This window comes from Daphnia magna, linkage group LG7 (genome assembly GCF_020631705.1).
Source record: "Daphnia magna isolate NIES linkage group LG7, ASM2063170v1.1, whole genome shotgun sequence".
In the NCBI taxonomy this organism is placed as follows: domain Eukaryota; kingdom Metazoa; phylum Arthropoda; class Branchiopoda; order Diplostraca; family Daphniidae; genus Daphnia; species Daphnia magna.
The window spans coordinates 3793336-3816363 of record NC_059188.1 but is presented as its reverse complement, the minus strand read 5'-3'; the positions used below and the strand labels follow the sequence as shown (position 1 = coordinate 3816363).

The window sequence follows — 23028 nt, the reverse complement described above, 5'->3', positions numbered from 1 at the left end:
GAGATTCCGCGTTTATTCTTCGAAATATTATTTTGAAACAGACGAGAAAACCCATTCCCAGCAAACTGATGGAAAATGACATTATTGAAGGCGAAGTTGAAATACCCCCACTTTTGCAGGAGTTCTTTGAATGCCTTGTCAATGGACCCAACACCAATCGAACAACAATTTGTGAACGCAAAACAATCCGAATTCAATCTCTCGCTGAAGAAACAATTTTTTCAGTTACGAATGGGAGAAGCAAACCGTCAAAACAAATGCTTCTAGCCTTGGTGATGAAATCTGTACCTGGCAGCAGGAAAGCAATCGAAATTCTGAACAAGTTTGGACATTGTGTAAGTTACCATGTAGCCGAAGAACTTGAAACGGAGTTAACATACACTGCTTCAGAGTCATCTACACTCCTACCGTATGGACTACTAAGACAAAGTCACCTTCACACCGGTATGTATTCTGTGTTTTCCTAAAATTGAAAGCTAACTTAATAAAGACTTAACAAACAATACAGGAGTCGCATACGATAATTACGATTGTTATGTTGAGACCCTAACTGGTAAAGATACCCTGCATGATACGGTCGGGATCGTCTATCAAGATGAGGTGGAGAGTCTTTCCCCGAACCCTGATGGAGATCAGCATGAAGCAGCAAAAGAAAATCAATCTGTTACATCAGCAGGAACCACCGAACGTCAATCAGTCCACCGGAGACGTGCTTATATTGAAGCTCCACAAGTTATCGAACCGTATCACAAAAAACCACGGTTAGTGCGAGAAAATATGACTGTTGTTGACGACCCAAGAAGAAAAGAAACTCCTACAGCCTTTCAACGTGGAAAATTGTTGGACTTTATTTGGATGACATCTGTAGCCCTTGGTGTGAAAGGTATTCCAATGTAGATAGGATGGAATGCAACTTTCGTGAAAGATGCCTGGCCCTATCTTCCGATGCAAAAAATTTCCTACTTATCGCAGTTGAATGTATCCCCCACGTCTGCGTCTGCAGTGGTCGAGACTCTAAATATGTCAAAACGACAGGTGGAAGAATTGGAAAAAAAGGTCATTTCAGTGACCTACAGCATTCAGTACGAATAAAGCCCCAAATTCGATCATCTGGATGACCTACATACAGTTTATTGAGCTTTATTACCATCAGTTTGTTAGAGCCATTAGAACTGGCGACTAAAAACTCTTCATATACTTGCTGCCGGATATCGCAAGCTTATTTTTTGTTTTTAATCATCACAATTACGCGCGATGGCTTATTCGATACCACGACAATCTACTGAACATGGAAAAAACACATCCGGGTATAACCGAATACTTTGAAAATGGCAGCTTGTCCATTAGAAGAACGAAGAAACCTTTTTCTCGAATTCCAATCGACCTCACGTTAGAACAAACGATCAACAAGGATGCCGAAAGTTCCTCATCTGGTAACGATGCTTCAAATTTTCATTTAAAATGAATATGTAAAATTTTTATTTAAAATATTTTTTTAATGATACAGGTGTTACCGCGTTAATGAATTCTTCCTCAGCCAGAACACGCTGGCATACAAGCCATTATCTGCGTATGACACTCGTGTCTCACCTGTATAGCCGTTTGGGCATAACCAGAAAAGAAGAAGTATCAAGGGAGGCCCATGCCAATCGTATTAAAAAAGATTGTGCGCTCTTCAAATCAGTGGTTGATTCTGTGACGTCATGGCGAAACCCTTTTACTGATGATAACGTGGACAGCTTAGTGAACTTAAGCACGGGCAAAGCAGTCTCTCCGACTACCCAAAACTTTCTTTTATCAGTAAGGGAAAAAGGAATGCTTTGCGGGATGATTTCATTCGGAGATGCGTCGACGACCCAGCAGCTTTTCTGAAACCTCTTCAAAAACAGAAGCTGATGACCTTTTCATCGGAAGTAGTGAAGCTGAAGAAAAAAGGCCCCAACGACAAAATTCAGCAAGCGAGAATGGAACGCGACTTGATGGGTAGAATTTTGGCAACTGCCTTGGAGAAAAAGGTAGATATGGCACATGTTTTATCGTACCCTCTTACACCGATCCCTTTATGTTTTAGCCACATAGATGGCGAAATGAATAAGACTCCCAAAATTCTACTTTTTCATTGCCTAGAAAAACGTCTACCGTTTCCGTGCAATCACTTTTCCATAGATGTACATATTTTTGACGGTTTTCTTCTTCTTCATTTGTTCGTTGATTTACCTCTTACGTTTGGAAAAATTGCGTTTCATGTCCTACGCAAAATCTGCCAAACTAAGGCAAAAAGAGTAGATCTTGTTTTTGATACCTTTGTTACTCCCTCCATCAAGGATATAGAAAGGGATCGTCGCAGCAATTCTGATAGAGACGTGCCATTTTCAATTACCGGTCCTAATAAAAAACGCCCATCATATTTTATTAAAGCACTAAGGAATGATAGTTTAAAAAGAGGACTAGTCAAGATTTTCGTTGAATCTTTCAATGATGAATGTTTTTGCGATATAATTGGGGACAAGACTGTGCGCATTACTTTTGAAACAAATTGCTATATTTTTACCACATCTGGTGGTAGAGTATTGAAAGAACTGGACGATAAACTATGTAGTACGCATGAAGAAGCAGACACAAAAATGATTTTGCATCTTTCCAGCATTACAGGTCCAGCAAATGTCGTAATTCGTACTTCCGATACAGATTTATTTTGAAAAAACCATCTGTGGGTAGAAAATTTTAATAGTTTACCTTTTTAAGGAGAGGTAGGGCGGTTTTAGCGCAAAATCATCATAAGGAAAGTTGGGTAATGTCAGTTCAACACTTTTTTTTGCCCTAGGTATTAAATGTCTGGAAAAAGTGTAGACTGTATCATCGGTAGACTCCCCTACCCCCCGGCAAAGTAGAACAATTTTTGCAATACAAAATAGAGTCTTTCCATTACTCGTTATTGTCATTATCGGGTCGGAAAATCGGGTAGCATATGGAAACACAAAATTATTTTTATCAGTATGCTAGCTATCTACTACTGAATTGTTAGTTGCTCATTGGATACGTTTCCGTCGGCGACGTGAAAGATCCGCGTTCAAGACTCGGATAAAATAGCTATTTATAAAATTATTACAGTCATGAAAATAGTGTAATTGTTTTCAAATTAAATAATGATTAATCAAATGTAAATACTTTCTTCAAAATTTTTGATATAATATATCTCATCAAAGAAATATTTAATTATATTCATTAGATAGTTCTGCTCTGAAAACCATTAACGCAAACAAGATTTTGAACGCGGATCTCCCGAGTTGCCGACGGAAACGTATCCACTAAGTCACCAACAATTTACTGTAAGACAGTTAGCATACTAATGAAAATAATTTGGTGTTTCCATATGCTACCCGATTACTCGACCCGATAATGACAATAACGAGGAATGGCTAACCCCGCCCAAAAGGGGAGGAGCTTATTATCGTGGAATGGATCGATTTCCACGGTATATCGTGGAAAGCGATCGTGTACCACTATACGTATACACAGCAGACAAGAGGCCCAAACAAAAGTTCAAACTGCGCAAGTGGGGTTTATTGTGTTCTTACTCCATATCCAAGGTAATTTGATAGATGTGTATGTAAGTTATTTGTATATTATTTTTCTAACATATCTTAATATATTAATTTAAAGTACAATGTCTTCAAGGCCGAAAAGAAAGTGCAAAGGCACTAATCTGCCTCATTTACGAGTGTCGAAGACACCTAGTCCTTCAAAGGTTACTGAATTCTTATCATAAGTTATTTAAATTTAATTAATTTATCGTATTTCTATTAGGTTATGGATCCAGTAACAAACGACTCTTTGTCAGTAACCCAGGAAGAGGATTCTTCAATGTCTCCCCAGCCTCTCATCGTAGATAAGTCCCAGGTAGTCACTGACAAAAGTGTTCGTGTGAGAGCAGCCACCGATGATCATTGTTGCTGGCACGAATGAGGTAACTTTTTCTTCTTTTTCATTTGTTTAATACATTTATTCTTGAAATTTGTGAACCCTTATTTAGGAGTGGAAAATAAGAGCGGAGGTCCTTGCAGAGGAGGACTCTAGCCTCAAGGACAAGGTAAAGCTGCTAGAAGAAGCCTTACTGGCGCAAAAGGTAGCCTCTGACGAGGTAAGTTAAACAGTTATTAAATTAATAGCTCTTTTTCCTTTTGAAAAAATATCTCCATTTCCAGAAAATTACTTCTTTGGAGTCGGAGCGTGAAAGACTAGCAAATATTCTAAGCGTAGTGGAAGGTAAAAAATCTAAAACCAATAAATATTATTGTGTGAAATATTGTGTACATGTGTACATGAAGTATTTATATAGAATAACTATCAGTTATTAACTAAACAGTTATTCTATGTATTATAGTTATGTATAATACCTATATAGGTATTACCTATTGTAAGCTATTAACATTTTAACTTACTTTTTCATTGTCGTTTCTTGGAAAGTATATTTGCAGTAGCACAAAAAATTGAGGAACAACTCTGTAGGAACTGAATTGTGAAAGGTGTCTCTCTCTATTTTCTATAGAAAAAAAAAATTTTATACGGGGTTCGTGAAGGTCAAACTACAAGAAAATCAAGTTGAAACGTTTAAAGGGTAAATCAGTCTGTAAGACGTCTAAGGAAGAAATCACATAGAAAAGAGGGGCGTATAAGAAATAAATGTTACGTAAGAATAAAGGGTAGGGAATAATAGGGAAAATAATAAAGAATAAATTGTTTTAATTCTTAACATAGCTATCCGGTTCCAAAAGATTGCGTCTCGCAATCAATCAAGGTCAATTATGGAACGGAATAGAAAGTGAGTCAAAACAAAACAAAGAAAACAACATTCATTAATTCAACAGAACAGCTGCTTCTCGATGCGCTTGTCTTAGTGCGTCCCGATGGAATTTGTTCCGTGGAGGCTCTCCTTGTAGAAAAGGGGCTGATAGGGCTAAAAATTCCGGGTGGGTTGTTGATTAGAGGCGGGTAAGTTTACAATAGTAATGGGCGGGGATGGATTTGAGGGGTTTAATAACGCGGGGTGGCCTACTTCTATATCATTATCAGATGTTTTGGTGAAGCAAGTGAAAGGGTTACAAGTACTTAGAAAAGAACAACAAGGTATGTATCTTGCAATAAGGGAACCTACTCCACAAAAATTAAAGAAAATGAATCCGATAAATCCCATCCCTAGAAGACTACAAATACTACTCGACCAACTAAGAATCCTAGACGACAGGGAAACGTTCTTTTCCTTTTGGAGTGAGGAAAGAAGAGTGCTCATGTGAAAAGGATTTTCAAGGTCGATGCTATGTTCTTCTTCAGCAGCAGCAATAATCTCGGCGATTGCAGCTGCAGTGCTCATCGGGTGGGGGGTTAGTGCGGAGTGTAAACTTAGTGCTAGTAGCTTATCAATTTCATACGGCAAAGTGTTGATCAAACTATGTCCTTGGATTATTACACCGGGGACAATTGGATGCCAAGAACTTTTTTTGCAGAAATGTGCTCGTCCGTTAATGTTGACGAAATTTTTGTGCCAGTAACAGGGGATGTAAGGCGTCAGTTCCCATCCTTCAGTGTCTAAAGTATAGTCGCCGAGTTTGGGTTGAGGACCACAGCTTGTGATTTCAGTGGTGATCGTTGAATTTTTCGGGGAGCATTGATAGACGCTGATCGATTCACCAGTGGCTATCAATTTGCTACATATGGGTAAATTAAGGTAACTGGCAGCAAGCCATCCACTGTGTTGTGCGGTGGCGATAGCAGTTTTGTGTGCCAGCACCCGATTTTCACATTGTAGAGCTCGAATTTCTCGAGCGTTGCAAGCAAGGAGTTGTTTATTGCCGACACTCTTAGTCGGGCTCCGTCGCCCAGCCTTTTCAACGATGACGTCACGCAAAACTGCGAGGAGCAAGTACATGCCGTTCTCGACCTCATCATCCCTCATGATTCGACTAGAGTCAAGTTTGCTGAAGCGACGGCCGCTGATCCAACTCTCCGCCTGCTCATGGAAGTCCTTCGTCGTGGGTGGCCTGACCACAAGTCTCAGTGTCCCGTTTCTGTCAAGCCGTTTTGGAAAGTCCGCCACCAATTGTCTGAAGCTGGTGGTCTACTACTCAACGGGAGCCGCCTGGTGGTTCCAGTGGCGCTTCGACAGGAGGTGTTGGCCGGCATTCATGACGGCCATTTTGGAGAGGTAAAATGTGTCCTGCGAGCAAAATCGGCCGTGTATTGGCCCGGTTGTGACGATCATATTCGCAACATGGTGGCCAGCTGTGCTACATGTCAAACGTATCGCAATCGCAATCCGTCTCAGCCTCTTCGCCCAGTGCCGTTGCCGGTGCATGCGTTCCAGTTGGTGTCGGCTGATCTCTTTCTTTTTAATGGAGTCAACTATGTCCTGGTGGTCGACGCGTACAGCAAATGGCCAGCATGCGTGCCCTTGCGCACTCTCTCGTCTTCGTCCGTCATCGCTGAGGTTGAAAGAATCTTTAGTGATTTTGGCGTTCCGGAAGTTGTTATGTCTGACAACGGCTCTCAGTATGATTGTGAAGAATTTCGAGCGTATTGCAAAAGCCGCGCTATTCGTTCCGTGTCCTCCAGCCCAACGTATGCACAGTCTAATGGGCTAGTGGAGCGCCACATCCAAACAGTAAAAAAAACACTGTTGAAAATGTTTGCTGACGGGCGGTCTCTGTGGGAGGCGTTGGCAGCGATTCGGTCCACCCCAATATCATCAGAGCTCCCATCTCCAGCAGTATTGTTACAGGGGCGGAACCTTCGTGGCAGCTTGCCTTTTCTACAAAATCGTCTAGTCCCGCAGTATGTGCCTGCAGAGTTTGTTCGGGCCCAGCTCCAACGTCGTCAAGCGTCGGCCTGTTTTAGTCATGGGGGTCGTCCGGATATTCGGGGCTCGGCGCTCTTTGTTGGTCAAAGAGTGAGAGCGTTCGTCTCTGGTCTATGGTTGGCTGGTGCTGTGGAGGCTGTATGCAGTGAGCCGGACTCGTATGTGGTTCGGTTGATGGACGGACGAGCGTTTCGTCGCACACATCGTGACATCAATCTGGACAACTCGCCTTCAGCGAGATTCGGCGCTGGTCAACAGAGTAGCGGAGTGGCTGGGTCCTCATCTAGTGTTCGTGGCTATCGTGCGCCTGCATCCGCTAGTAATCTACTTCCGGTGTTGTCTTGGACACCACCAACTCCGCCTGTCCTCGCTGTCAACCGTCAAGCGGCTTCATCAGTTCCGGCAGCTATAAATCAGCCGTCAACAGTTCCGCCGGGGCCACTGGTGGTGGTCACTTCTTCTTCCGCAACGATTCCACCGGCGGATTCTCAATCACAGGCTGCACGCCATCAATTTGTTCGCAAGCCGCGTACGGCCAAGGTTTGGCCAGCGAGTTCACGTAGTAGTTCCAGGGTGGCAGCGCAGCGTCAGGCCCGTTCGTCAGAACAGACGGTCCGTCTCGTTAGTCCGGCTCGTCCTCCTGATCCGGTTGTGCAAATAGCAGGTCAAAACTTGGGAGCGGAACCAGCGACCATTCAAGAGTAGCAGCTTGCAGTCTCTCTTTTTGTTTTCTATTTTGTATTGTCTTTATTGTCGCGTTTGTCACGCGTATGTCATCTGGTTTGCGGGTACCTCTAGTTTCTCCGCATCGGAGTTCTTATGCTATAGCGTGTTCATTATCAAGAATGGTTTCCTAGTGTATTTGTTTATACTCGATGTGGCATTTCTGTTTGTCATTAGTAATTTTGTTTCAGTCCCTATAACTGTGTCACGTTGTGTATTTATTCAAAGTGTAAAGGGGGAGATGTTGTAGTGTCTCTAGTGCTGACCGCTAGATGCCACGTCACCGACAGAATGGTATATCCCCACTATGCAGAGCTCAATATAGACAGTCTTACACACACACTTGTCAGTATAACATTGCTTAAATAATTGATGATTTCCTTGACGAGGGATTCGTTGTTGCTGCAGACTAGACCGTCGTCTACCCAGATGGCCACAGAGACAAACTCTTCTTCACGGTGACGTAGATAAAGGCAGGGATCAGCAGTGCTCGGGCGTAAACCAAACTCTCTGAGGAAACTGTCAAAAGTGGCGTTCCATACCCTGGATGCTTGCTTGAGTCCATATAAGCATTTTTGTAGACGGCAGACTGAAGTTTCTTGTCCAGGGACGACAAATCCTTCCGGCTGTTGGAGGTATATTTCTTCATCGAGTTCTCCATAAAGAAAAGCAGTCTTTATGTCTAGTTGGGACATCTCTAAATTTTGGGCAGCAACAAAAGATAGTATTATTCGAAGCGTGTCATATTTCACCACTGGTGAGAATGTTTCTCCATAATCGATTCCGGAACGTTGTGAAAAACCCTTAGCCACTAATCTGGCTTTGTAGCGTGGTTCCGAGCCGCGTACTCCAGGTTTGATCTTGAAGATCCAACGTGACTTGATTGGTGTCCGTCTAGGAGGTAACTTTGAAATTGACCAGGTTTTGTTCAGTATGAGTGAATCATACTCCTCTTTTATAGCTGCTCTCCACAGAGGGGCCTCGGCTGACTGCATGGCATTGGTGTAGCTATCCGGCTCGTAGGATTCATCTTGAGTTATGAGGGATTGAAGTGATTCCCATTGGCGCTTAGGCTGACGTGTCCGCAGTGGATATGGTGAGACACGCGTTGGTATGGGAGGAACCGGTTGATCGGCTGCTAATTGATCGACTGCTGATGGTTCTATTGGCGGTAGTATGGCTGCTGAAGTGGGAACGTCGAATGGCTCAGGTTGAACGCCTGGAACTGAAGTTTCAATGCCTGGGACTGAAGGCTCAGGTTGAACGCCTGGAACTGAAGTTTCAATCTCCCTCTCAATTTGAGGCATTGTGGCATCTATTCCAGCAGGAGAAAAATGTTGCTCAGTTGTAGATGAAGACAAAGGTTGTCTGAAAAAGAATTTAAACGGATTAGTATCTTTGGATTCTATTGAAAAAACCGGATCGTCATTTAGCTGTTCATCAAAAATCACATCTCTGCTAATTTTGATTTTTCTTCCGACGGGATCCCAAAAACGGTAGGCCTTCTGAGTGAGTGCATACCCGACAAAAAAACACTTGAGGCTTTTAGAATCCAGCTTTCTTCGGTCAGCTTTTGGGATGTGGATGAACGCGACGGACCCGAAAATCCGCAGATGAGAGACATTTGGTTTTAGGCCATGCCACATTTGATGGGGTGTAGTTGATGAGATGCTATTACTGACTCGATTTAGGGTGTAGACAGCGCAGGCAATTGCTTCTCCCCAGAGTTCAAGAGCTAGATGTTTAGCAGGTAGAAGGCTGCGACCAGCTTCCACGATCGTACGATTTGCTCTCTCCGCAACATCATTTTGTTCCGGAGTGTGTGGTGCCGATGACTCGAAACGGATTCCTTTTTCTGATAACCACGATTTAAATGATGAACTGACGAACTCACCACCGTTGTCCGATCGGAGAGTGTGAACAAGGTTGCCAGTTTCATTGCGTAGTAGATTGAAGTAATCTTTGAAGAATTCAGATACTTCCGATTTTTGCTTTAGGAAGTAAACATGTCGCCAACCACTGAAGTCATCTGTAAAAAGCAAGAAGAAGCGTGCTCCACTTGGGGTAGTTGGCCCGCAAACGTCTGCATGAATTAGCTGTCCAACTTGATTGGCTCTTGTTCTCCCACTTGGAAAAGGTAAACGGTGCATCTTCCCTGATAGACAGCCAATGCAGGGATGAATGGGGTTGACCTTGTTGGTTGGTAAGATAAGTCCATCTACTGCTTCGTTGGTTGCCATCTTAGAGATGGTTTTGTAGCTGGTGTGCGCTAGTCATTGATGCCAGATCACCATAGAAGGTGTTGATGGTACAGCAAAACACGCGGAGTACTTCGTTTGACTATCGACGGAAAATTTAGGAAAAATTGCTAAATGGTAGAGATTTTTGCCGATGCGTTCACCAACCATAATAGTCGTCTTATTCTTTTCGAAGGATACTCGGGTTTCAATGAAGTGTACCGATAGACCAACGTCGGTTACTGCAGCAATAGAGAGGAGATTAGTTCCTAGACCAGGGACATAGAGAACATCTTCTACTACAAATGTATTCTTGGCTCCATTAACGGTAGTGATGAAATCGATTGTTCCGCGTCCACGGACGTGAAGACGGGATGAGCCAATACCTTTTACTGTCCAGGTTCCATGTGAAATTGACGTGAAAGATCTAAAGAATGACCGTTGATCGGTCATGTGTCCGGTGGCACCAGAATCTGCAAACCAATCGTCAATGCGGCATGAAAGAAAACATGTTGCTGAAATGTATGCAGAATCTTCATTGTCGACGTCGCCTTGCTTGACTGATTCCTCTTCTTTGGAGACAATTGCTGGTGTTGCTCTGGTGCTGTGGTCTTTAGAATCTCTCTCGTCTCGAATTCGCTTACGGCATACTTCGATGGTGTGTCCAGGAATATTGCATTTATGGTAGGTGCAGAACCTATACGGATGTTGTCGTGTGCTGGATGGACCACCTCTTGTAGAGCCTTGCCCCATCTTACCACGTCCTCGACCACGTGGTGCAGGTTTCAGATAAGAGTTGTGTCGGTATGACGGAAAGTTGTGGGCGAAGAATGCAGCATCTTGGCTATCCAGTTTCCCTTTGCTCAGTTGCTTTGTCATGCTCTCTTCTTTTAGTAAGCAAGATGTCAAAGAATCGATCGTCCTTTCTGCTACTGGAACGCTGTCCCAAGCTGACACAAAACCTCTATAGCTAGGTGGAAGCGTGCAGATAATTTTTGTCATGAGCTGACTTTCTGTGACAGGAGCATTGATATCTCTAAGCTGGTTAGCAATGGTCTCGATCTCAGTTATATGAGACATGACATCAGGTTCTGGCTGAAAGCGTTCTCGAAGAACCTATGTTCGAGTGCATGTTGATTGTCTGCAGCATTCTGGAGATGTTGTGCTGAAATACGTAGCCACATTTCATGTGCTGTATTGCAGTTGACTAAGGTGCGTTGTTGAGGAATTTCAATTGTTGCAATAAAGAAACTGCGAGCAAGCAGATCTTTTTCAAGCCATGTATCTCTGGCAGCAGCATTGGTGACTACTCCTTCTGCGTTTCTTGTCTCAACAGGGAGCGGATCTTCTCCAATAACCAATTTGACCAAGTTGTGTTGCTGGAATAGGATCCAGCATCCTAATTTCAATGTTGGAAGATTTTGTCCAATAAATTTAGCAATGTTGCTAACATCTCGCATAGTGGTCATCTTGCTTTCAAAAAGTTGAAGGTACTGGGCCCATAACCTGTTGATTAACAAGGATTTGTAATGCATAGCGAGGCTTCTCATATTGAAATACAAGGAATAACGTGGACATCACATATTTCATCTTACATGACATGAAATAAATAAACACAGTTGTTACCTTGAATATGAGAGATCACAATGCAACAATTAACAAAAGGGAGAACCAACTGAAAAATGAAACTGAGAAACGGGCAATTCAGTGACAGATACGAGGCAACACTCTGGAGGCCAACTGTTTTACACCCTATTTTGCTATAACAAAGACTTGCAGACTGAAACTCCAATTCAAAGCACTGTCTTTAAACAAACTAGAACAAACGGATGCATCACCTGGACTTAATTCTCATCAATCAATTCATCAAAATTGGAGAACTTTGTACGCTGTGAATCCATGATGTACGCCATTACCTCTTACTGGATGGAATTCTACAAAACAGCATTCTGGATGCATAGTTCAAAGTCCTTGGAAGATCGCATGCTAGCATCTCATGAAGATGTCTCAAAGATGGTATTTGTATCAATGCAAGTGTTCATGAACGACAAAGCCAAAGTCGAGGAAGTAATAACGCTATCCAGGTACGTGTTCATGGAGGGATTTGTTAGCTATCCAATGCTGCCTAAACCTCATAAAATCATAGAGAAGGTTCCAACAGTCATTAGAAGCAGGCTACAAGCATGGGTCACCATGAAGCTCCTGAACTCAATGATCAGAATTCTTAGCATAGAAGGTTTCCAAGTAAGATCTGTTGACAAAGAAATCATTTGGCCTGGGATCTTCAACATGTTTACTGGAGCTAATCTTGCTGATGTCTTCCAGCTTACTTCTCTGTTCTACCTTGGCTACTTAAAGAACAAAAATGAGACTGCTGAAAAGAATGCTACTACCGAGTTATACAAGAAAATATTAGACATGGAAAATCTTAGACCAAAAGAAAATACATTCTTAGGAAATGAAGACCCTAACCCTGAGACCGTCGGAATGCATGAATTCTCCCCATCTTGGATTAAGTTTCTCTGTGCACATTCAAAAAAGTACTTGGAAAGAATTCATGGCCCCTCAGTTCTATAGCAACTAGAAGATAATATTTTAGACATGCTTGGCTCATATACTCTAGAAGATCTGGCAACCTTGAAAGCTAGTAGTGCTTTTGACGAGTAATGGTATCACTTCATTAAAGAACAACAAGCGTACGTGAGGAAGAAGGCCATCGAAGCAGTGAGACCTCTTATTGTGGACCCCTCAGCTACTCCGGCCATAAATTTGCTTAAAGGGTCTCTACAGAAGGTTGAGCAGCAAGGAGGCATGCATATATGTATATTCAAGAAGTCACAATACGGAGGTCTAAGAGAGATTTATGTCCTTGGAATCCATGAGCGAGTTGTGCAACTAAGCCTTGAGTGCATAGCAAGATGCATCTGCAAGATGTTTCCCTTCGAAACAATGACCAACGTGAGATACAAGTCAGCCAAAAATGCAATGCATTCACGCCAAGCAAAGGAAACTTTTGGAGAGTCTTACATCACCACAGCCAAAGCAGCTGATGCTAAGAAGTGGAACCAGGGCCATTTTGTCACGAAGTTTGCCCTCACTCTCACGGAATTCACACCTGCTTACATGCATCCATTGATTGTGAGAGGAGTGTCAATTTTCCTGAGAAAGAAAATGATGATTGATCAGAATATCATGCAAATAGTGGTAAACAACTCAAGACTAGAGACCTCTAGCGATTTTCTTAGTCAAGTGCACAAGAACTTCTGGGGTCATCTCATCGATCCAGTGCCATGGTTGCCAACTAATGATGCACACTACATTGAAGTTGAGACTGGAATGATGCAAGGCATATTGCATTACACTTCGAGTGCATTTCACTGTACTAAGATGGCCTTCATGAAGGATTACATCCTGCAGATGTTGAGTCAACACAGATCCAGATTGACCGATTCTAGAGTTATAGTAGATGTTGCTGTATCATCTGATGACTCTGAGATACTGACTTCCTACAAAGTAACAAGTGAACAAGATATTAAAAGAATGTCATCAATCCTAGCCTTAGTTTACAAGGTTGACAGTCATATAGGAAAAATCATTGGCATATATGACTCAGTAAAGACCACTAATATGATGAACATGGTATCAGAGTTCAACTCAGAGTTTACATTCCACAAAAATACTATAAGGCCTTTACTCAGATGGGTCACTGCTGTCAACTTGATCAGTGAGCAAGAATCCTTAGCATCCAGGCAAGAAGAGATGGCCTCTAACTTAAGTAATGTGCTGTCAGGAGGGGGAAGTTTCAGCTTAACGTCACACTGTCAAATTGCACAAGCTCTTCTTCACTACAGCCTGCTAGGATCATCAGTATCTGCCATCTTCCCACAATTATGTAATGAACTGGTCAAAGTTCCAGATCCTGGAAATGGATTCTTCTTGATGGACTTCCCTTTCTTCGCAGGACTGACAGGGTTCAAGTACAATTTGTGGAAAGCAGTAAAAACAACAGACCTTGGAAAGTGCTACAAAGCAATGATTACCAACTTCCATATTGCACCTCCTGGCCCTAACGGAGAACAAAGAAGGTACCTGACACTGGAAACCACTCAAGGGGGATCATTTGTTCACAAGCGGATAGTGAAGTGGGGGAATCGAAGAAAGCACGCAAGACTAATTGAGAGACTAGATCTGCCTTACAACTGGATAGAGCAGTTCAATGAAAATCCAGAGCTACTGTACCGAAAATCTGAAAACTCCAAAGAAGTCCTGCTAAAGTTTGCAAAGAAGATGCACTCACCTGGTATCTCAGCAGCATTAGCCTCAGGAGTCAACATTGCAAGAATTGTGGCCTCATCAGTATACATTGCTTCCATGCATGTTCTATCTGAGTTTTCGTTATGGTATGACTCGGAAGAGGCTCCCACTTCAAAAACAACCCTATTTCTGTCAGCAGTGAAATCCCACAATCAAGCTGCTAGCCAGGAAGACACTATCAGTGATGAGGAAGTCAAAGTACTGTTCCCCTTTTGCTTGGACTATGAGTTTATAAGCGAAAGCTCTTCTTGTTTCAATGCAATTCAAGGGGCATTTTCAGCAGCAATGTTCAGAAAAGTCAACACTAAGATAGAGGTTGGAGAGACTGAGTCAAATGTAGTCTTCACCCCTCTAGCCATGGTTAGATGGAAATGGTTTGGACATGAAACAATCCCAGCTTCAAACAGGACAAAGCAGAACCAATGGACAAGGCTTAGACAGGATATAATCTGGTTGCGAGACACCCCTCAAGAGACGCTACAGGTTAGTCCTTTTGAAAGCCACTGTCAGCTCCATGACTTCCTGTCAAACATGGAGGGGAAACGTAGGCTTGTCCAAATCTCTGGAGCACCCATTCAGAAAGCAGCAGGCATTAGCAATATGGTTACTGCTGCAAGGCAAGACTTCTTCCCTGGCTACTAATTGACCACAGAAGATAGTCCAGATGTGAAGGATCTGTCTAATTTTGCAAGCATATCGAGACATGCCATATACATGGTCTGCACTTCCTTCCTTGACGATGAGAGCAAGACCAAAGTTCTCAAAGACATATTCCAGATGAGTCAACAACTTGAAGTTCGGCAAGAGTTTGGCAAATCAAGGCAGAACATGCTTGCCCTCCTCAAAATATTCCAGGATGACTCTGCCTGTGACAAGATGGACTTTCTCACAAAACTAGCACAAGTCAAGCTAGGAACTGTTGGAGCTTACTCAAGATCACAAAGGAAACTTGTAACACAAGGCAAAGTTAAATACGTAGGCCAAGGCATTTGGACTGGGAAGTTGGATGACACTCGGTTCTCTGTCACGGTGAACTCATCAAATGACAGTGACCCAGTCTCTTTCATTGAATCCATTCAAGTGAGTGACAAGCACAGTGTGCGGTATATCCTAAGATTCCTCGAACACTGGTGTCAAGAAATGCAAGTAACTAACAGTATCTACTCAAGAGGGTACTTGAAGAATCTTTTCGTCATTGGCAGATCTTTCAATTGCCGGCTAGTGAACCAAACAAGCACAAGTGGATGTCCAATCTACCTTGATGTTGAAACCAAATATCTGTTTGATGTTATGGAGACCAAATCTATCAATTTCCAGTTCAACGGGAGAACTCTAAACTTAGTCAGCACTCATTCTAGGGTTGGCTTGCCTGATGCAAATCTGAACATATTCAGCTACACACCAAACATGAATGACATGAATCTACACCTGCAAGGTCTAAAGCCATTCTTAAAGAATACTGTCGCGGGGAACAACAGCAGATGTCCCTATCTGTTCCTAGAAGCGTTAAACTCAAACGCTATAGTTACGAATGTTCTACTATCTGTTATGTTATCAGACATTTCTCCCTAAATAAGTAGAAGTTCCAGAATAGCTTTAGAATGTGCAGTAAAATCTATTAACCTTAGGGAGAGGGCGTAATTTCAAAGCTAGTATAAAACCCACTGTTTTTCCATTATTAGTCGCTCTCTCTTCCACTAAACTAGACGCTTAGCAAAAGTAAGGTTTCAATTCATTATTCATGTAATCATTGTATTCCCTTTTTCTGTGTTAAGAATAATACAAACGTTTTCAAGTCAAGTGTGACAAATGGTGGAGATGCAGCTCGTTACCCGTAGTTAACGAATTTAGTGCTGCTTTTAAAAATTAGTCGATGCAGAAAAAATCTAATCCAAGATTACCTAGTTGCCCTCGCGATCCAAGTAAACGATTGCATCCAAAACAATCACCCGAATTGTCGGGTGGTGAAAGTGCAACAGCAGGCCCGACACAAGATCCAGAAATCTCAACTTCTATCGAAAATCTAGTTACCTCAAGTGAAGTAAAGTTTAAGCAGAGCGATTTCAGAAACCCTGAAAATCAGTGAGATTCAAGATCCGACTCCGAAGCAGAGTTACAACCTGACTCCGAAGCAGATTCAAGATCCGACTCCGAAGCAGAATTAAGTCTGCCCACACATCCGGTTGTTCCTGTGATAGGACAACACCCTTTGGTACCTCCAAGACATCAGCAGCAATTTCAAGGTACAGCTATGGCAGCTGTTAGAAAATTTATAAGCCCGCCTGTTTTTCGGGGGAGTCCAACGGAAGACGCTCGTCAATGGTTAGAGCGCTACGAAACAATCTCTACCCACAACGGTTGGAGAGATGCTGACAAGAGAAATAATTTCAGTATGTACTTGGATGATACTGCAAGAAATTGGTTCCTGTGCGCAAGACTCCCGAATGACTGGGAAGACACAGCAGCACAGGCAGCTGCTGGAGGAAATGCGGCTGTGGCCGCAGTACCCGGTCTACGTTCGGTGTTTTTGAAAGAATTTCAACCAGATAATTACGGTCTTTTTCAAGAGACCAGACTCAGAAGTAGGACCTAAGGAGTGGACGAGCCAACCATTAGGTACTACTACGAAATTCTCAATCTTTGCAGACTGGTTGACCCGAATAAGTCAGAAACGCACCGATTGGAGCATCTTTTTAGAGGACTTCGCCCAACACTTTTCAGAAAAATTTATCCGCTGAAACCCAAGACATGCGAAGAATTTTTGGCACTAGCAAAATCCTATACAGAAGCATCACTCATGTCAGACACACGAGGATGGAAGGAAATGACAGCTGAGCCGCAGAAGCCTCAGGAGCAGTTACCAAACCTGTCAGTGGTCTACCCAGACCAGCAAGCAGATTTGATGAAGACGATGAGAGAATTAATTCAAGAGACTTGCGAAAAAATAATTTCAAAAGAGAAAAACGAGCAAGTAAATTCAAGAGGACCTTTTAAACCAAAAGGTCGCACTCTAACAGGAAGGCCGCAATGTTTTTTTTGTAAGAGGTCAGGACACATTGCTCGCAACTGCTTCAAGAACCCTGAATCAGAACAATACAGAGGTCCGCCTAAAGATGCAGCCGCAGGGGCGACTGCAAAGGGAAATCTTTCCATCAACTTAACCGTTCCAGATACGTTGGAAGAAAAATGGCTGACCCAGAAATGATCGTGTTCAACTTGAATCCTGCAAGACTAATAAAGGAAGCAGTAAGGTGTGGAGAAATAACTGCAACAGCACTGATTGATACAGGAGCTGCAGTCACAGTAATCTCACCCGAATTACTAGAGAAAACGGAATTTGTCAAATAACCTCTAGTCAGACCAAAAATCCGTCTAGTAAATGGTCAAACCCTGTCACCACAGAGTACGGCAGACATAGTAGTAACCCACAGAGGCAAAACTATAAAAGGTAACGCAATAGTTATGCCAATGTCGGGTTTTGAACTACTGTTAGGAAATGACTTCCTACAACAATTTCGAGCTATCCACATTGACTACGAGTCAGAAGAGTCATCATTCACAACAGGGAAATCACCGCTTCCAGAAATCACTGTTCTCCAAGTAGAACAGTCACAAGAAAGCCGGCTGATTTCAAAAGATAGTCAAGAAATACCAGCATACACGGTAAAGCAAATTCCAACATCTATCTCTCACAGAATGGAAGGTTCGTGCATCGTGACACCATCAGCTTCACTGTTAGCAACATCAAGTCTGTCTACCGGTCACGCGCTCGTACAAACGGATTTGAAAGATATTTCAGTCGCCAACCTGTCTCCGAAAACAGTGTGGCTAGAAAAAGGAGTGACACTGGGAACCCTAGAGAAACATCCCGAAGCTAAAGAAATGGAAGAAATTCAGGAAATTCTAACACTAGATGCTTCGGTGGAGAACCAAGATGCAGATGCAGAGAAAGAAGAATTGTTGAAACATCTCGAAGGAAGAATTGGGGAAAATCTAACAAAAGAAGAGAAAGAAGAGACAGTAAAAATCCTCAAGCAATTTGCTCATTGCTTTGCACTAAACGAGGATGATTTGGGATACTGTTCAGTCGTCAAACATGACATCAATACCGCCAATGCGCGCCCAATCCATCAGCTTCCTTACAAGAGTGCCTGGAAAGAACGAGCTGTTATTCAAGATCAAGTGGAAGGAATGCTGCGTAGAAGGGTCATAGAACCTTCTGACACCCCTGGTCTTCCCCAGTGGTTTTAGTCAAGAAAAAAGATGGTACTTGGCGCTTCTGCGTGGACTATCGCAAACTTAACGCAGTAACGGTAAAAGATTCATACCCCTTACCACGTATTGCCGACACCTTGAGTCGGCTGGAAGGCGACATATTTTTCTCAAGCATGGATCTTCAATCAGGATACCATCAAGTTCCAGTTATCGACAGTGACAGACCGAAAACAGCCTTCATCACTGCAGACGGATTGTACCAGTTTCGTACTCTTCCGTTCGGTTTAACAAACGCCCCTGGTACTTTTCAGAGGGCCATGGACATCATCTTAGCTGGACTTCGTTGGACGACGTGCCTGATATACTTGGATGACGTCATAATCTACTCAGCAACCTTCGAACAGCATTTGCAAAGACTTCGTCTAGTGCTGAGTTGCCTTTCTCAAGCTGGGTTGAAGTTAAAATGGCAAAAATGCTCATTCATGGAGCACGCACTGAAAGTGTTGGGACACCTCATCTCAAAAGAAGGTGTGGCACCAGATCCTGAAAAACTGGAGGCAGTGCAAAGTTTCCCATCACCCAATGAAGGCCATTCAACAGCAAACAAGGTGAAACGAGTACAAAGCTTTCTTGGTCTGTGCTCGTATTATCGACGTCAATTCCAAGGTTTTGCATCAATTGCACGCCCGCTTACTACACTGACGAAGAAAGAAATTCCCTTCACGTGGGGAGAAGATCAAAGTAGCAGCTTCAATGCTTTGAAACTAGCACTTACTTCGGCACCAGTATTGGCGCATCCCAACTATGATCTACCAATGGAAATCTTTCCCGATGCCTGTGGTTATGGCATAGGAAGCGTTCTTGCTCAACACATTGAAGAAGCAGAACGTCCTATAGCATACGCCAGCCGCCTTCTAACAAAATCAGAAGTGAACTACTCAATCACCGAAAAAGAGTGTCTTGCACTAGTGTGGTGTCTTTCCAAGTTTCGATGTTTTGTGTGGGGTTGCAAAGTGAAAGTGGTGACCGATCATCAGGCTCTTTGCTGGTTAATGAGCAAAAGAGACCTTGCAGGCCGTTTGGCCCGATGGAGCTTGTCGCTTCAAGAATACGACATAACTATTGTGTACCGTAGTGGGAAAACGCATGACAATGCAGACTGTCTTTCAAGAAATCCGCTACCAGTTGCAGAAGAGCTAGAAGATGATCGCTGTTTCATCGTGGGAGCAATCACCTTCCCTGGCCTTTCCGAAGACGAAGACGAGTCATTGGCCGAAAAGCAGAAAGCTTGTCGCAATTGGAATCAGCTAATTGTGAAACTCCAGAACGGAAAATCAAGAGTCAAAAATTTTGTAATTCACAACGAAAAGCTGTACAAGGAAACTTTTAAAAATGGAAAGAACTACAGAAGACTGTGCGTACCGGTCGATTACCGTGAAAGAATTCTACAGGCATACCATGACGACGTTGTGTCAGGTCACCTTGGCATCAAGCGTACTCTACACAAGATTTGTGATCGTTTCTTCTGGCCGAAGATGGCACTCGACATAACTCGTCACGTACAGAGCTGCGTACATTGTCAAAGCAGAAAAGGAGTCCCAGACAAACCTGCAGGACTCTTACAATGCATCAAAGTAGAGAGACCATTTCAAAAAGTAGGCATTGATCTACTAGGTCCATTCCCACTATCTACCAAAGGAAACAAGATGATTATCGTGGCAGTGGACTATCTAACCAAATGGGTTGAACTGAAAGCATGCCGACTGGAAAAGCAGATGACGTCGCAGAATTTTTTGTTAATCAAATTCTTCTACGTCACGGAGCTCCAGAACAAATCATAACGGATCGAGGAAAATGCTTTACCTCAGATCTAACGCAAGCTGTTGTCAAGAAATTGCACACAAACCACAAGACAACTTCAAGTTACCACCCTCAGGCAAATGGAGCGGTGGAAAGGATGAATCATACATTGGCAGCTATGCTCTCAATGTACGTCAGCAGTGACCAACGTGATTGGGATCGTACTCTACAATACGTATGCTTTGCATACAACACAGCAAGACAAGAGTCGACGGGGTATTCACCATTTTTCTGCTCTATGGACGTGAACCCAGACTTCCCATTGATTTGGAATTGGACGCTGATCCCAACCCATTGTTGACAGAAGAAGACGCTGCAATGAGTTATGCAGATCGACTACAAGCTGATCTGACTGAAGCAAAAGAAATTGTAAAAACTAGAATGCAGAGAGTAAAAGAAAAACAAAAAGAAACCTATGATGCTCGCCATAGAGAACTATCTTTTCAAACAGGAGATCTAGTCCTGATCTACAAGCCATTTCGCAAAGTAGGAAAAGCAGAAAAACTTCTTCACCGCTGGTTGGGACCATTCAAGGTGTTGAGAAAAACTACACCAGTAAACTACGAAGTAATCTCCGCAACCGGACGAAAATCAGATATTGTTCACGTCGCTCGAATGAAGTCATTTCACGAAGCCACTTTGGAATGGGAGTCACCGCAGACATCCATCCAAGATAACACTGAGAGAGGCGCAGAAAAAGACAAACAGAACGATGGAGAACAACAAGAAGAAGCACAAGACCTACCTGATGCAGTTCACTCACCACCTCTGTCTGAAGAGGAAGTAACAGTACCTGAGGAAATTAACGTGTCACCCGACACAAGTGGTAGTGAAGTGATCACCTCTTCTCCAGACCAGGTCCCTTCAGATGCATCACGAAGACCACTACGAAATAGAAGACCTCCGGCTAGGTATCTCACCTTTTTAGTGCCGTTCTTCATTTTCTTGCTGGCCCCCTCCACAAGCAGTTCACTAATCCTGAGAGAAAACGCCATTTTCAAACAACAAGCTGACGTTGCGTTTAGTGAGTCATCTTGGACAATAGTGACTGATCTTGATTTTGGATTACCTGATTCGGCCACGGCGTACCTTAAAGAGAAAATTCTGCAACAGCAAGAAGTAGCAGAAAGATGGAAGAATCAAGGTACCAGACCTCAAAAAATAGCAGCCAAAAGAATTACCAGCAGAATGCAGTCTTTCCTGAAAGGAATGGAGAACGCAGCAGATCGATTATCGAATATAAAAAAAGCCTTGAATACAAACCAAAGAAATCGTCGAAGTCTCGTCGACGGGGGAGGAACAATCCTTAAATGGCTTTTTGGAGTATCGACACAAAAATATTTAGAAGAACTGAATAATCAAATTCAACTTCTCTCCCGAAATCAACGAGAAGTGATCCACATTATAGACAAACAAGCCACAGTCTTGAATGAATCACTATGGGAAACCAGAACTAACGCAAAATTAATTAGAGAACTACGAGGCCAATACTCCTTGCTGAAAAATGTGACCACAAACATAATGGAAAAAATAGCTGACATGGAAGACTTAGAACTGAATCACTTCGAATATTTTTTCCAACTGGATGAAACGTTTGAAGCAATGAATCAAATCTTGCTGTGACTACAACAACTTGCTGATAGTCTCGACGTCGGCTTTAGTCTTCTAGCCAACGGGCATTTGGCCCCTCAAATCATCTCTCCAGCTAAATTCAACAAAGTCATCAAAACCATCAATGGTCAATTACCAAGAGCATGGTCTATTTCTAGCAACGAACTTTGGGTCGCTTACCGGGAGTCTACTGTCTCGGTTGCAGCCATGGAAAATTCCTTTCGCCTCTTCATACGTGTTCCTATTTTTGATCACGCTCAGCAGTACAAGCTCTTCCAGATTATCAACCTACCAGGATCAACAGATAATGGAACACATGGCGTCTTGTTTGGAAATTTACCAGATTACCTTGCTGTGTCAGGAGATCTCGAAACATTTATGGAACTTTCAAAAGACGACATTAAAGACTGTAGCAAGATAGGACGCCCGCTATGCAAATTCCATACCGGTGTCAGCAAAAGAACTGCTCGAAAATCCTGTGCAACAGCTGTGTTCATGAATGATACACCAAGAATTAACACACAATGCAGAAAGAAATTTACGGAATGGCGCGGTCCTGAAGTCGTTTACATGGGATCCAACCAATGGGTTTATTCTGCAACAAAGCCACACGAAATTGTATTTTCGTGTCCATCTGGTGGTGAGCAGCCAACACTAAGAACAACAACATTACCGCCTGTAGGAATGTTTGAAATACCTTTGGGATGCACTGCTCGTACAGAAGAGTGGGTATTCCCAGCTAGTATGGAAGGCAACATAATGGCACTAAAATTGCAAGCAGTTGTCCTACCAACAGTTGAAATTTTTTCTCAAGATGTCAACATTACTACAAACAAGAAACATACCTTCGTGGAACTTCCGCGAGAAAACACCTCTTCAATAGACATCATTAGTCAACTGCTTCATCGTAATGCTCAAGCCAGCCTTTCAACGGAAATGACCGGAGAGCAAATTCACAATCTCATCACTGAAACGAAAAAACAGAAAGAAACATCTTCTATACGCTACCCTTACGAATTGGTATCTGCAATCTCACTTATTGCCTTAGGGTTAATTGCCCTAGCATACAAATTGTATACACTCAGTGTACGCTTGGCCGTACACTCGCTTCCATAAATATGTAGGCCACCGCCCGCGGGTTGTACCGCTTCAAAAATACCTTTATGCGCGCCTTTATGGTATATTCGACAATAGAGTAGGAAGGGGTTACATATG

General features: G+C 42.8%; 1 protein-coding gene across 1 annotated transcript; it reads left to right on the top strand.

Moving 5' to 3' along the window:
* The first annotated feature begins 5506 nt into the window (after positions 1–5506).
* On the top strand, positions 5507–7558 carry LOC116927518 (uncharacterized protein K02A2.6-like). The gene is made up of 2 exons (XM_032934559.2): positions 5507–5545; positions 5807–7558. Exons 1-2 carry the CDS (start codon positions 5507–5509, stop codon positions 7556–7558), a joined length of 1791 nt encoding a protein of 596 aa, XP_032790450.2.
* Positions 7559–23028: the final 15470 nt, after the last annotated feature.